Consider the following 13,590-nt stretch of genomic DNA (forward strand, 5'->3'; position numbering starts at 1 on the left):
TCAGGTCCTTCAGTCAATCTTTACATGATCTCTTAAGATCCCTCTATGACATTAGCAGATCTCCTGATCTCTTTTGAATTCTCTGTGTGTCTGTCTTCATTCTCTCGATGGGGACTTAAATGAAGAGTTGACCCCCGAAATAAACAAGTTACCCGCATGTCGTTCCAAACCTGTTTGAGACTCTTTCTTCAGTGAAACATTTGAAAAAAGAAAAAAAAAATGTCGCCCTAGTGTTAAATATCATGTTAGACTTAACATCCACTATATGAGTTTGCTATAAAATGAATAAATCTGCAAAATATGCTTTGAGCAGTGCTGTTTGCTGGCATACGGTATGTGGGATGCGCTCCGCTTCTGCAGACATCAGTCATGTGCTCAGTATTCAGGGTTTCTGTTGCCCTTCTCACGCTGTTGGTAACATTTTCTGAGCCCTGAGCTTTACTTCGCCGCCTCCTTTCACTTCAGCAGCTATCTGTCTGCACCACAGACAGGACAAACATCTGCTCGTGAAAACATCTTTAATGCTGCTAGATGCCAAAAATGCGGGAGGGATGATATAGCGTACTTGCTTCTCTAACACACAGCTGCTCTTAACTTAATCTTTTACATTCATAGTTTCGAATTTATACTATATAGTGTTGATTTTTAACGTCATATTCTTATAAGGTACCTTCTGTTTTAATGTTTTTGAAAAACGGAAAGTGCTTTGCTTTTTCTATTTGAATATGTTTTTTTAAAATGTAATTTATTCCTGTGATGCTGAAGCTGAACTCTAAGTGTCACATGATCCTTCAGAAATCTTTCTGATTATGTTGATTTGCTGCTTAAGAAGCATTTATTATGACTATTATGTTGAAGCAAGTGGAGTTTTTTTCAGGATTCTTTGATTAAAACAAAGTTAAAAGAACAGCATTTATTTAAAAATAGAAATTTTGTAACAGTATAAATGTCTTTACTGTTAGAGATGCCCATACCAGGGCCCTTTGGCCCACGATGACCTTTGATTTGACCCACAATGCCACAAAGCATAACATTAAAGCACACCTTAAATTTAAATTGCATTTGTTTGTTTGTTTGTTTTGTTTTTGGGTTAATATATAAAACATTCTGAATTCTATGAATCTGATTTTTTAAATGATAATAATATATATTAGTGATGTCGAACTACATACAACATATGTACAAAAGTACATACGTTAAGTACATCATATATAAATGTCTACTGTGTATATTTATTGTGTATATATAAAGACAAACACATGAATGTATATATTTAAGAAAAGTTTGTTATGTTTATATATATTACATATATGCTTATATATTAATATAATAAAATAAATTAGTAAATATTCATGAAAATATGTATAAAAAATTTGTATTGTATTGAAAATATGTATTGTATACGTGTGTATTTATATAGACATAATAAATCAACAGTATACATATGTAATCAAAAACATTTATTTTGGATGCAATTAATCGTGATCATTTGACAGAACTTACTATATATATATATATATATATATTTATTAGTGGGCTGTAATGTATTATACCCCAAAATTCTTCATGCAGTGGAATACCAATAAAATTAATAAAAAATTTGGGACGACAACTATTCAGACACATTGCTTCCTAATTGATTGACCTAAATTGGTATTATATAATTCAGCCTAATTCATTACAAACGTTTCTATCAAACAGACATTATCAAATTGAATTCTTGTCATATTTCATTACTATTTTCTAAACTGTAGTTAATAAACTGTGATTATATGAGAAATGTTGAAGGTGTCTGAATAGATTTTGGTTGGTAGAGAGAGAGAGAGAGAGAGTTGCCACTGTGCAAGAAATATGGTTGATAGCTTCACATGCCGTTTAGTCTCTTCATTTGTAATTGGGCATTTCTTAATCAAGTCTTTGTTTTCTCATCCCCAGATGCCAGGTCCTGCTCGGCAGGGGAGTTCCAGTGTCGTAACCGTAAGTGTTTAGCACCGGTCTACGTGTGTGACGGCGACGACGACTGTGGAGACGGCAGCGACGAGGAGAAGTGCTCTCCACCCACCTGTGGGCCGCACGAGTTCCGCTGTAACAGCTCTGAGTGTGTGCCTCAGCCCTGGACCTGCGACGGAGACCCTGACTGCGCTGATGGCTCGGATGAGTGGGCGGGGCGATGCGGGGGCGGGGCTGGACGACCGGCTCCGCCCCCCGCCCGGAGACTGCAGTGCGGTGCTGGAGAGTTCCGGTGCGGCAGCGGAGAGTGTGTGAAACTGGCCTGGAGGTGCGACAGGGACCCTGACTGCAAGGACAAGTCAGATGAGGTCGACTGCCGTGAGTCTGCTCTCTCGCTTACTTCCTGTAGAAAGTGCCTTTAATCCGTCACTCAAATGTGTTCTTATTTTGGCTATTTTTTCCTTCTGGTAAATGATACACTAAATCAATTAGTATAGGTGCCCCTCAAGGTTGCGTATGCTCTCTTATTCGGTTCACTTCATATACAAATGATTGCTTTAATAGTAATAAGAGCAACTATTAAATACTCTGATGACATTGTAATACTAAGTCTTTTAGGAAGGAATCAGGATATAATAGACTATCAGTCTGAAATTAGGAACTTTGTGCAGTGGTGTAATGTAAATCACTTTATTGTCAGTGTTGGGAAAACTAAGGAAATGATTGTGGACCCAAACAATGTGGTGATTACAGTCCATTAATTATTATTATATAACTATTATATAACAAGTGGATACATTCAAGTATCTTGAGGTGGTCATTGACCGTTCACTTGGAAAGCCCACATTGATTATCTCAGCTCAAGATTCCAATAAAGACTGTATTTTTAAAAAAAGACTTGGTATGTCTTGTTAAAGTTGCTATGAAAGTCATAGGCGTTAGAGAATATGCCTCTTTTCAATCCATATATGAGTCATTGGCTTTTAAAAACGCGCAAGCAATAGTAAGTGATTCAAGCCATGTTTTATTTTCAACATTGTGTCTTATTTATTAGAATACAAGGTCAAAAACAACGAAAACAGAAATGGAAAAGTTTGAACCAATGGCCCGACTGACTGCTGTGTGCAGTACGTTCTATTTATGAGAAATGCTTTTTCGTAACAGTAACATTTAAGAGAATGTGCAAGACTACGGAATGGTTTCGCAGCTTGTCTGTGTGTATTTGTGTGCGCGCATCGGTCCTTTGTGCATCGCACGCTTCATCTTTCTTTCTCTCAGACTAGTTTTTCACCCGCTGAACTTGCTGGCTGCGTCATTGATGCACACAAAGCGAGCACTCGCAGTGAATGCGCACGAAGGTGCTCGGCGTCTCCACCACATCTCTGGAAATATCTGTGCGGGAATCTCAGCAGGAGCTCTCATTGTGAGGGACACATGACCCCAGCAGTGTTTCTGAAGGGCACGTCGTTCCGACATGCTCCGATGGGAACGAAATTCTCTTAGATACCGTGAGGCGTTCAAGGCAGATAATTTTTTCTGACTGCCTGCCATTTATTATCTATTCCACCAACGCAAAGACAATTCGTATTATTGAAGCCATTATTGCCACGTGACTCAAAGCGTTTGGTGTGGAGACACACTTTAATTTAGTTTGACAGTGATGGCAGCACACACACACCGTTGTTGTGTAACGACATAGAACAATGGTAGCTTGCTCATTAGCTTTTGCGGTACGTCAGCCATGTGTTTGTGTGTTTGTGCAGAGTACAGTGTTTCTGAGCTTCCCTTGCACTTATTATATAGAAAGCCCTGCTGAAGCATTCTAGGGGTTAAATGGGCTTCTCAAGGGCACAGCGGTGATGCTCATGAATGTAGCAACTATTCTGGGCAACCCACACATAACACTATTTATCTGTGTGCTGCATCATGATAGGTTAAAAAAAAAAAAAGATGTGGCTTTGAATTAAGCTACAGTGAAAGCATATATCTTTCACTGCCTGATGTGACAGTTTGTCAGTTTGTGCAAAGAAGATGACATTTTTGAAATCGAAGGGGTTGAAAATTCTGTTATTGCTCAAACCCTTAAGACTTTCTTTCATCTTGGAAACACAAATAAGAATATTTTCTGAAAGATTTCACACCAGTGAAAGTCCACACACTCAACACTTTAAAATTTCATACAGACATAGCTGTAGTAAACATAACAGATGAAATGAGCAGTTTGATCCAAGAGAAAGCTCATTGGTGCTCACTGCATGTCAAGCCCACACATTTGAGCTTTCATTGTCCCTTACTGATGAGCTCAATGTTTTTGTGTTGATCAATTATTACCTTTTAATAAAGCCTCAGCTAAATCTGTCCAGCATATAAAGCAGCCGTGACTCTTCAGAAGACTTGGAATAAACCCCTCGATAAATATGGGTTGCTTTTACGATATTAACGTTTAACTTTTTAAAAAAGAGGGACGGGAATGTTTCTCAAGTTTTAATTCTCAAATCTTAATTTGTGTTTAAAAAATTCATATATCACACGGGTTTGTAACAAAATCAAGGCGAATAAATGCTGAATTAATTAAGAATATCCTTCAACCCTGAATACATTCAAGATATGTCTTCTTTCTTTTTTGTATAACAATTAAGTAGTTATTTTTGCCAAAACATCGGCACAAAAATATAAGCAGTAATTCATATTTTAAAGTAAAATAATTTTTTAAATGGATGTATATTTAGACATATTTTATTTGATTCATAGAAAAGTACAGAAACAGCTGCATCACATTAATATATAAATTAATAGATATAAAGAGCCTATAGATATAAAGTAAACCTACTTAATGTGTATTAATGTGTTTCTTCCATTGCATGGTATTACTATCTACTGCCCAGCTCTAGTTATGGTTTTGCACAAGGTGGTTTGTTTCGATTTTGCAATTTCATTTCATATACATCAGCAATGACTCAGAAATCAAATTTGTCAAAATGCTGTCAAATCCTTTTAAAATCTCCGGGCCACGTCCTTCTCTGAAAGCCGGGTAAATTCAGATTTCACATCAGCGCTGTCGTACTCGTTCCCCAGGCACCTCTGATAGAATGGAGCTGCCACAAGGTGTTTGTTATCTAACATCGAGGTCTAAGAAGAGCGGCTTTGGTAAACAACAAGATCCCAGGAGTATTAACCAACCTCAGGATGCAGAGAGTCACGGGAGAAAGACAGGTGCCCGGGAGAGCGCCTGATTTTAATTACGATGCATTCTCCTACTTGACTTCTGTCGGCTAGATAAGCTAGTTTTAAACCTGCTGCCTCGACTTTCATTCTCACCATCAGGTATCACATCCAGGTCAATTAGGATGTGGCTTTGCCCAGGCCGGGGGGAAAACGGGCGAGCAGAGTGGCACGTGCGTTACTAGGCAACCCTTGGGCATGTGTCCTTGAGCATCTTAAAGCCCTTGAAATAAAGGGAGGATACATCCAGCACAGACTGCTCCATAATCACATTAATCCCTCGTTCTTATGCAGCGTTTCAGGGGGTTTTACTTTGAACTTCATAATGGCCGGTATTGTTTGTTTGCGTAATTGAGCCGCAGCTCTCCAGAAACCCTCACCAAAGGTGTTTTTTGTGGGCTTTGACAGTACCTTTAAAGTGTCATGACAAATACACACGCTTTGAAATCAGGTCGGATTTGTCTTAATACTCATATACTGTGTGTGTTTGTGTGTGTTACAGTTTTAGTCAGAAACATTACATACACTTTGCAGAACATGTAAAATGTTAATTATTTTACCAAAGTAATAGTAACCATACAAAATGCATGTTATTTTGTTCCAAACAAATGTTCTACTTTAGATGTTTATATAGTCCACACGACAAAACAAAACGTGAGCTTGAAGTTACTTAATACTTAATACCATATCTTCACACTAAGTGAGGGATATGCTATTATAAAAGTATTACAACTATTAAAAAAGGTTCAAATGTTTACTTACACTGCAGAAGAAAACAGTGTGTTAAGTGCCAGGGGTTAAATGTTTTAAATAGGATGAAGAAGCTACACTTCCTACACTTATACTTCCAGTTTTATCAGAAGACCCCATGGCTCTTAATGCACTGTGTTATTAACAATACAATACACACACACTAAAACTACAAATAAAACTATTACAATTATTTTTTGTGCTAAAATAAATTAATTAAATTAAGAATAAATATGAGATGAAATGTAAACAATTTAAATCTATGGTGATAAATGAACTGTTGATCCAAGTACTGAAAAATAAAATTAATTAAATATATATGTAACTTTATGACTAAACCTTTCAAATGAAAACTAATATATATATATATATATATATATATATATATATATATATATATATATATATATATATATATATATATATATATATATATATATATACCGTATATATGTACTTTGATCAGAAAATAATTCTATGTCATGTTTCCTTTTTTTTACATGCATTACAGACAACATAAGTATTCATAGGAGCGTTTACCAATTATGAAGCTTTAAAGCATGTTCCCTAAAGATAAAATAGCATGAAGGTCTGTTTGGAGTCTGTGTGTCAGGGTTTGGCTGATGTCTGTGCTGTGTTTGGCTCATCTGCAGCTCTGCTCACATGCCGGCCCGATGAGTTCCAGTGCGGAGACGGATCCTGCATCCACGGCATCAAGCAGTGCAACAAAATACACGACTGCCTCGACAAAAGTGACGAGGCTGGCTGTGTCAACGGTACGTCTTGGCGCACGCGTTTGTGTGTACTTCTTTGCACAAATCTTTTGTGCTGCTTATTCAGCAGGGTGAAATGTATCCCAGAGATCAAATTGGTTCCGCCGTTTAATGCGACACCCTTCAAAGTTTAATGAGTGCAGACCTGTCTGTCCAAAGCAGAAGCGTGTCCTGTCTGCCCACAGCAGAAGAGTGCTGTGTCTAAGCGGTAATAAGCTTTCATGTGTGGAAATAAATTGGCCAATCCTTTTGAAAGTGGCTTTTATATGGTAGACGTGCAGAGACTTCAGCTGCCCACGTCTGTTAAATCAGCATTCTGTATCTGTGCACTAAAGACCTCGGAGTATTTGTGCTTATGTGGGAGGAAACAAAGCTAAAGTGAAATGAACTGAACAAATCAGCTGCCATCTGTTCTGTAAGCATCTTTTCCCCTTTTTTTTCCAACTATACTTTAGCCACAAAGTGTGAAGGACCTCTGAAGTTCCTCTGCAGGAATGGAGAATGCATTGACGGCAGCAAGGTGTGTGATAATGTGAAGGACTGCAAGGATCGGTCAGACGAGCCCAAGAAGGAGTGCAGTAAGAGACCTATTTGTTGACATATAAAATGAATGTTGTCATTTTAGTTCTGATTATTTGACCTTGGAAAAATGGATTGGAAAAATGTGAGCTCACATGGAATTCGATGACTTTTATTAACTAAACGCTAACTCACATAACTGAACACACAAACATAAAATGCACAATAAAGGCTTGATGGTAAACCATCAGGAAGAGCAGAGAATGAAGCTTTGGAAAATCAGTTAACCACCTCTAAACCATCAGTGGCATTTATAACTGGGTCTATAACTAATAATAAGCCTCTGTTTAGTTTAGTTAAATGTACACAACTTGCATTGACTCGTAGGTGAGGGTTCCTATGCAGTCTCGGATGGAAGTCCGGATGCTCCCAAGGTTTTGGACTTGCACTAATGTTCATCCAGTTTAAAGAGTGATAAAATCAGAAGATATCCTGATTCATGATGATTGAGAGTTTCTTCCCAAGTGGAAGGTGAAAAGGGCTAAGATAGAGATCTGCTGTGACATGAGGATCTTTGGTTGATTGGAAAGTCAAGGCTTTTGAGGTCTGTGAAGGTCCCACCTCTTATGGGTCAGACTCTTGAACTTTTGGAGTGAGAGTTTTACGGCTCTTTGTCTCTTAAGCATGGCTATTTACATATGCATTGGATGGGAGTCGGATAGTCAACTAGTACAGATTCTTAAAACCCTATTATGTTGCGATTAAAACCCTATTATATTAACGATATCAACATATAATAAACACCCTCAGTTGGATCACATGAAAACAAGTAATTAAAGACCAAACATGGCAAAAATTGTGATGATGTTACCTAGTGATCTATCATAAACATGCATAAAACATACTACAATACTAAAGAGACTTACACTAGAACAATAACAAAATACACAATGACCTTATAGGAAATTGAAGGAATAATCTTTTAGAAAGAATTAGTCTATGTCTCTCTACATACTTAGGTCGTAAAGTGTATCTGATCTGGCAGAGGTGTCCTGGTTACCATGATAACCAGGGCCCTGGGGTCATTCACAGACGTACTGGCACCCAGTTTATCTATTGTGTGAGGGACCTGTGATTGTTACTTTATCAGAAAAATTGTTTCTGGTCCAAATGCTGCATAAACTTTAAAACTTTTAAAATGTAATGAAAGAAGACACATACTGTACTTGGTATATGTCCTATTCCCATATATTTTTCCATATATGTATGTACCTTTTCATTAATGTACAGAATAATGCAGTACTCAAGTTGGGGGTATAAAAGGACCAAAGTACTTATTGAGTAATCAACGGTACATGGTACATAGTATCTAAATCTAATATCGATATTTATATGGAAATAGGACTGAAAAATAAAGTGCACCATTTTACACAAACATCCATCCATCCAAATACCAGCACCTCCCGCGCCTATGAGGAAGTGTCTGTTAAGTACAGCCGTGTTTCTTATTTATTACCATGTACATGCACTTCAGGTAAGTACCCTGTGTTACCACTTGTTTACCCGTGGGTAGCTATTTATCATGCATGTACACGTATTGTAAAATAAAGTGCTACCAATATAACTGTAGTCTGATAAAGAGAATAATTTAATCTAATTACGGTTATTTTTTTAATTTGATTATTTAATCCAGATTACTTGTAATCAATTAACTACCCAGCTCTGTCTTATTGCTCATACTTAGTGTTAGGGACATGAAGCAAGACATGAATGATATATCAGATCATGTTGTTTATTGAGAACAGGTGTATTCTTATTTTAGGTGTTCGGTAAGAAATCTAAAAATGACTTTTTTTAGCGAATACATAGCGACATGCTAAAAAAGCCAGAAACAAATAGGTTACAGAAGTTGCTGGAGAACCACCGAAAGTGCATCGTAATTTATATGGCAGAGAAAGCAAGATTTTTTTTGTTCATTCCCACTCTCATATATCCCAGCACTATCTGGGGCAGAGCTGACGGATCACCATCTTCTCAGAAAAATCCATTAGCATCAAAGAGGAATAAAGACCCGCCGTGGTTGTTCTAGAGGCCTGAGTGTGTGTGTGTTTTTCTTCAGACCTGCATCCTTATCCTCTCCCTTCAAATGCCACGTTCACCCATGTGCCGTAATAATCACCATCTCCTGAGACAGCGCTCATAACTCCGTCTTAATGCCCTCAGTGCCTTCCCCTTTAATCCAGAATCCTCTGCTGCTCATTTGACATATGGTTGGCTCCGAGCGAAGCGGCCCTGCCCCAAATTGTTCACTGCCATAGATATTGTCAGGATGCCAGCACCTACTAATGAACGCAGAGAGCTAGAGAGAACACCTGGTCCTCAAATGCTACCTTGTGAGAGAGCGCGGGAGAAAGAGAAAGCACATTGTTGCTCGTTTCTGGCCCACACAGCCGTCTCCATCTTGCCTCATTAAATTATTGTCTGCAGAATGCTCAATATGTCTCGCTGCTCACTCGAGCTTTCAGACACAATATGTTCCTGGGATTCAGCTGCAAACAACGCAGCGCTAATTTCAACACACCAAGTCACAAGATGGTTCAGGGGCTGAAAGTTTCAACCTCGTTTTGACCCTCTCTCTATAATATCGCTTGCACTTGCATGTTTTCTTTTTTAAATGGACCATTGGGAATGTAGATGAGGCCTGAAGATGGAAATTGTGTTTGGTTATTATTGCTCTAATATAGACAGCCACGCTCTCTCACCTAAATAAAGAGTTTTCATGCCGCATGAAAGTATTTCCAATACAAGGAATCCATAACAGTAATAAACAAGTGGAGCAAATTAAAGTGATACAATAATAATTGCTGACAACATGGGAATGTGTTTAAATTATATATGTACTACACCTACTTAGCACTAGCTATTACTAACAGCATGCCTCATTTGTTGCTAATATAACATGATTCAATCATATATCGCTGCATACGAGTGAAAATAGTTTCCATATGGCTTGTGTTTTGCAAACATTCTCACTTAAAAAAATGCTTTTTATGGAAATACTATATTTAAGAGAACATACTTTAGTGCAAACTGAATAGAAGGATTTAGCAAGGCTTTATTTTAAGGTGTCCTATTATAATAATAACAAATTATGCATAATTACATGCAAGAAACCCTAATTCAAACACTAAACCTAAACATACCCATACACATGTTGTTAAGTATAATGAATGTTTTCTTACAATTAAATGAAGATGTGGGATCCCACTTTGCATAAGGTAGCCTTATTTATTACAATGCACTTATTTTTTACAAGCATGTTTTTACATTGCATATTTTTAAAAATACCTATATGTAGTTACATTTGTAATTAATTTCTGTAATTACATATATAATTCTATAATTACACTGTTGACCCATCGCTTACCCGTACCCAAAAGTGTTTTGCAATACAGTATGGACACAATAAATACATTGTACTTATTGTTTGATGCAAGTAGTTAAGTCCACTTAATACAATGTGTGACCAAATTTTGTTTAAACTGGTATAGAATTTCTGGTTTCTTTCTCACTTATGTATGACTTTAATACACTTGAATACAAGCCCAGATTGTCACTTAGAGCATTTCCGCCGTTCCTTTCAAAATCTGCATCTTAAACCATCTTTTCTCTCTTTTAAAGGTTTGAATGAATGTTTGATTAACAATGGAGGCTGCTCACACATCTGTGTGGACCGTCCCATCGGATACGAGTGCCAGTGTCCCGCTGGCTACAAGCTTCTGGACAAGAGGACATGTGGAGGTCAGGCCTGGCTTAATGATGAAAGCTGATTTAATTGGATTTCAACAAATGAAGCACACATATTGTACATATATATATATATCAATGTAAGATCTCTCTGTAATGACTTCATTTAAAGGAGGTATGTGTAGGCCAGTTTGGTCCATAGCTGGTCATAACAGACAGTGTTTTCAAACACACAATGTAGCCATGATATTTAGTCGTCTCGAGCGAGTGAAAATGTCTGCATGTGTCTGTTTACTCCGCAGATATCGATGAGTGTGAGAACCCTGATGCTTGCAGTCAGACCTGCATTAATCTGAAAGGAGATTTCAAGTGTGAATGTCACCCGGGTTATGAGATGGACCCCGTGAGCAAGACCTGCAAAGCTGAGGGTAAGACTTTCTTGTGGAAAAAAAACACGTTTGTTATAAATTATGACCATTTATCTTCATTGGCCTTACAATAAAGGTCATTTCCAGGTTGATTTATGCTAGTTAGGTGCTTGTTTAACCAGCGGACCAGAACTGCAGTGTGTGTAGCATCCTGCTTGGCTTCCTTGTCCCAATTTCCATAGAAATATTTTTAACACCGACAATAAGAAACAATAAGAAACAGCAAATCAACAAATTAGAATGATTTGTGATATGTACATGTATATATTTATATTCATATAAATTATATATATATATTTTTTTTTACAAAATGCGTATTTTGAATGCCCATAAATTGAAAAATCATGCTGACCAGCCAAATCATGACCCTTCTTTAGAATGAATGTAAGACCCGTTTGGTTATTCACGCTACTGGTCATCTTATATTAGATCACACTGTTTTTTTTTATATTTTCCAGCACGTTTCATTCTGTAGACGTTCCAATTAGATCTTATCACATGACTGACTGCTACTTCCTGTGCCCTCTACGGCTCATCAGGCTTTAAGTAGAAAAGTTCTGAAAAATAGCACAGTGACACGATCCCGGAGGCTCTCAGACATATATAGAGATGTAGCAGGAGAAATGTAATGTTTAAAGGAATAGTTCACCCATAAAGGAAAATTGCGGCATATTTTACTCACCCCCAAGCCATCCTAGGTGTACGTGAATTTCTTCTGTCATGTGTGAGTTCTGAATGTGAATTTTTATTTGAAATGAGAGAAGATAAAAACAGTGCAAAAGAATGGCAATTCTATTCAGTTGTCCTTAAAGATAATTAAATGTTAGTTAAGTTTTACGTTATTCTAATGATTTTGAAAAGATATTTGTTGAGTTGCGAGACATGACTTTTTGTGATTAAATATACATTTTCTAGGTAGTTATATATAGTATATATAGCTGTGGTGTGAAATATTACGTTTTAAATATTTACGAAAATATTAATTATAAATATAAAGTATAGACAGATGTATGTGGGTCAAAGACGCCAAGATGTTTGCATCAAAAGAAATTCACAAAAGTCCATAAAAAACGCTTTAATGCTAATAGTAAAGTGTCTACTTTTAAGTTTATAGAGAATAAATGTCAGAATAAAATTCAGTGTAACACAATATTTATGTAAAAATTCGAACAACATGCTTGTTCTTACCTGTACGTATTAAAATAGATAAAAGGAAGGAATTAGGAAGCATATTAAACTTTATTGTGATTTAAATTAGTGACAAGGTCTTACTGACTGGGTAAAACGTACGATAGTGGAAAATTCAAGGGAAAAAAATACAACTAAGTAGGATATTTATTTTTGACTCATCAAAAGAAAAACAAATTTAAACAGTAAACTTTTTAGTTCTTTAAAAATTTATGGGTTACATTTTTTTTTTTTTTTAATGACTCAATATGAAAACATATTGATCAAGTTGCCACTAGTGTAATTTAATTCACAAACAAATGATTTTTTTGCTCTGAATCTTTTAATATAATTTTGATTTATTTATTTATTCATTCATTCTACAACAAAAGTATTGGTAGCAAATAGCATTTTATTTAAGGAAATACTTTTATGCGTATATACTATAGTTATATGCTTGTAATCATGGATAGAAAGCTTTTCTTTGCTTCGAGAACGAGTGGTTTGAGAGCGGTCTGTGATCGCTTGTCTTTGCGCTTGTTTCAGGAAAAAGCCCTTACCTGATGTTCACGAACAGACACGAGATCCGACGCATTGACCTGGTGAAGAGGGACTACACGCAGGTGGTTCCCACGCAGAAGAACGCCGTGGCTATTGATATCGACGTCGCCGCCAACCGCATGTACTGGTGCGACCGCTTTCAACACAAAATATACAGGTGACCTCATCTTCACCTTTTGGCATTACGCTGTAAATACGGAAGCGGTTTAGCCCGAGCACTTAAAATCAAGCCTTGGCCTTTACTATGAGAGCCAGGCTTCATTTAACAGCAAAGTGCTGCTTCACATGCTTGTGATGTGTTAATTATTTTAAACTCAGGAGATATGGTTCAATTTATTTACATATCCCTCCCTAACACACTCAGACCGTTACTCTCCAGATAACGCTCTCTCTAGTGAAATTAATTAAAATGAGATGCAGAGAGGCAGAAAAACAGCACTTACGAAGCATTTTAACTGCCATAATACTGAAAC

At 36.9% G+C, this 13,590-nt stretch overlaps 1 protein-coding gene across 4 annotated transcripts in view; it reads left to right on the top strand.

The window, feature by feature from the left end:
• LOC122326519 (low-density lipoprotein receptor-related protein 8-like) overlaps positions 1-13,590 on the top strand; it is a 72,565-nt gene that overhangs the window by 44,648 nt on the left and 14,327 nt on the right. For all 4 annotated transcript variants that reach the window (XM_043221458.1, XM_043221475.1, XM_043221484.1 and 1 more), the window contains exons 5-10: positions 1,936-2,328; positions 6,576-6,698; positions 7,151-7,273; positions 10,896-11,015; positions 11,264-11,389; positions 13,103-13,274. In XM_043221458.1, coding sequence (XP_043077393.1) covers positions 1,936-2,328; positions 6,576-6,698; positions 7,151-7,273; positions 10,896-11,015; positions 11,264-11,389; positions 13,103-13,274 — 1,057 coding nt within the window. The remainder of the gene's footprint in view (positions 1-1,935; positions 2,329-6,575; positions 6,699-7,150; positions 7,274-10,895; positions 11,016-11,263; positions 11,390-13,102; positions 13,275-13,590) is intronic.

Source organism: Puntigrus tetrazona, chromosome 2 (assembly GCF_018831695.1).
Source record: "Puntigrus tetrazona isolate hp1 chromosome 2, ASM1883169v1, whole genome shotgun sequence".
In the NCBI taxonomy this organism is placed as follows: Eukaryota; Metazoa; Chordata; class Actinopteri; order Cypriniformes; family Cyprinidae; genus Puntigrus; species Puntigrus tetrazona.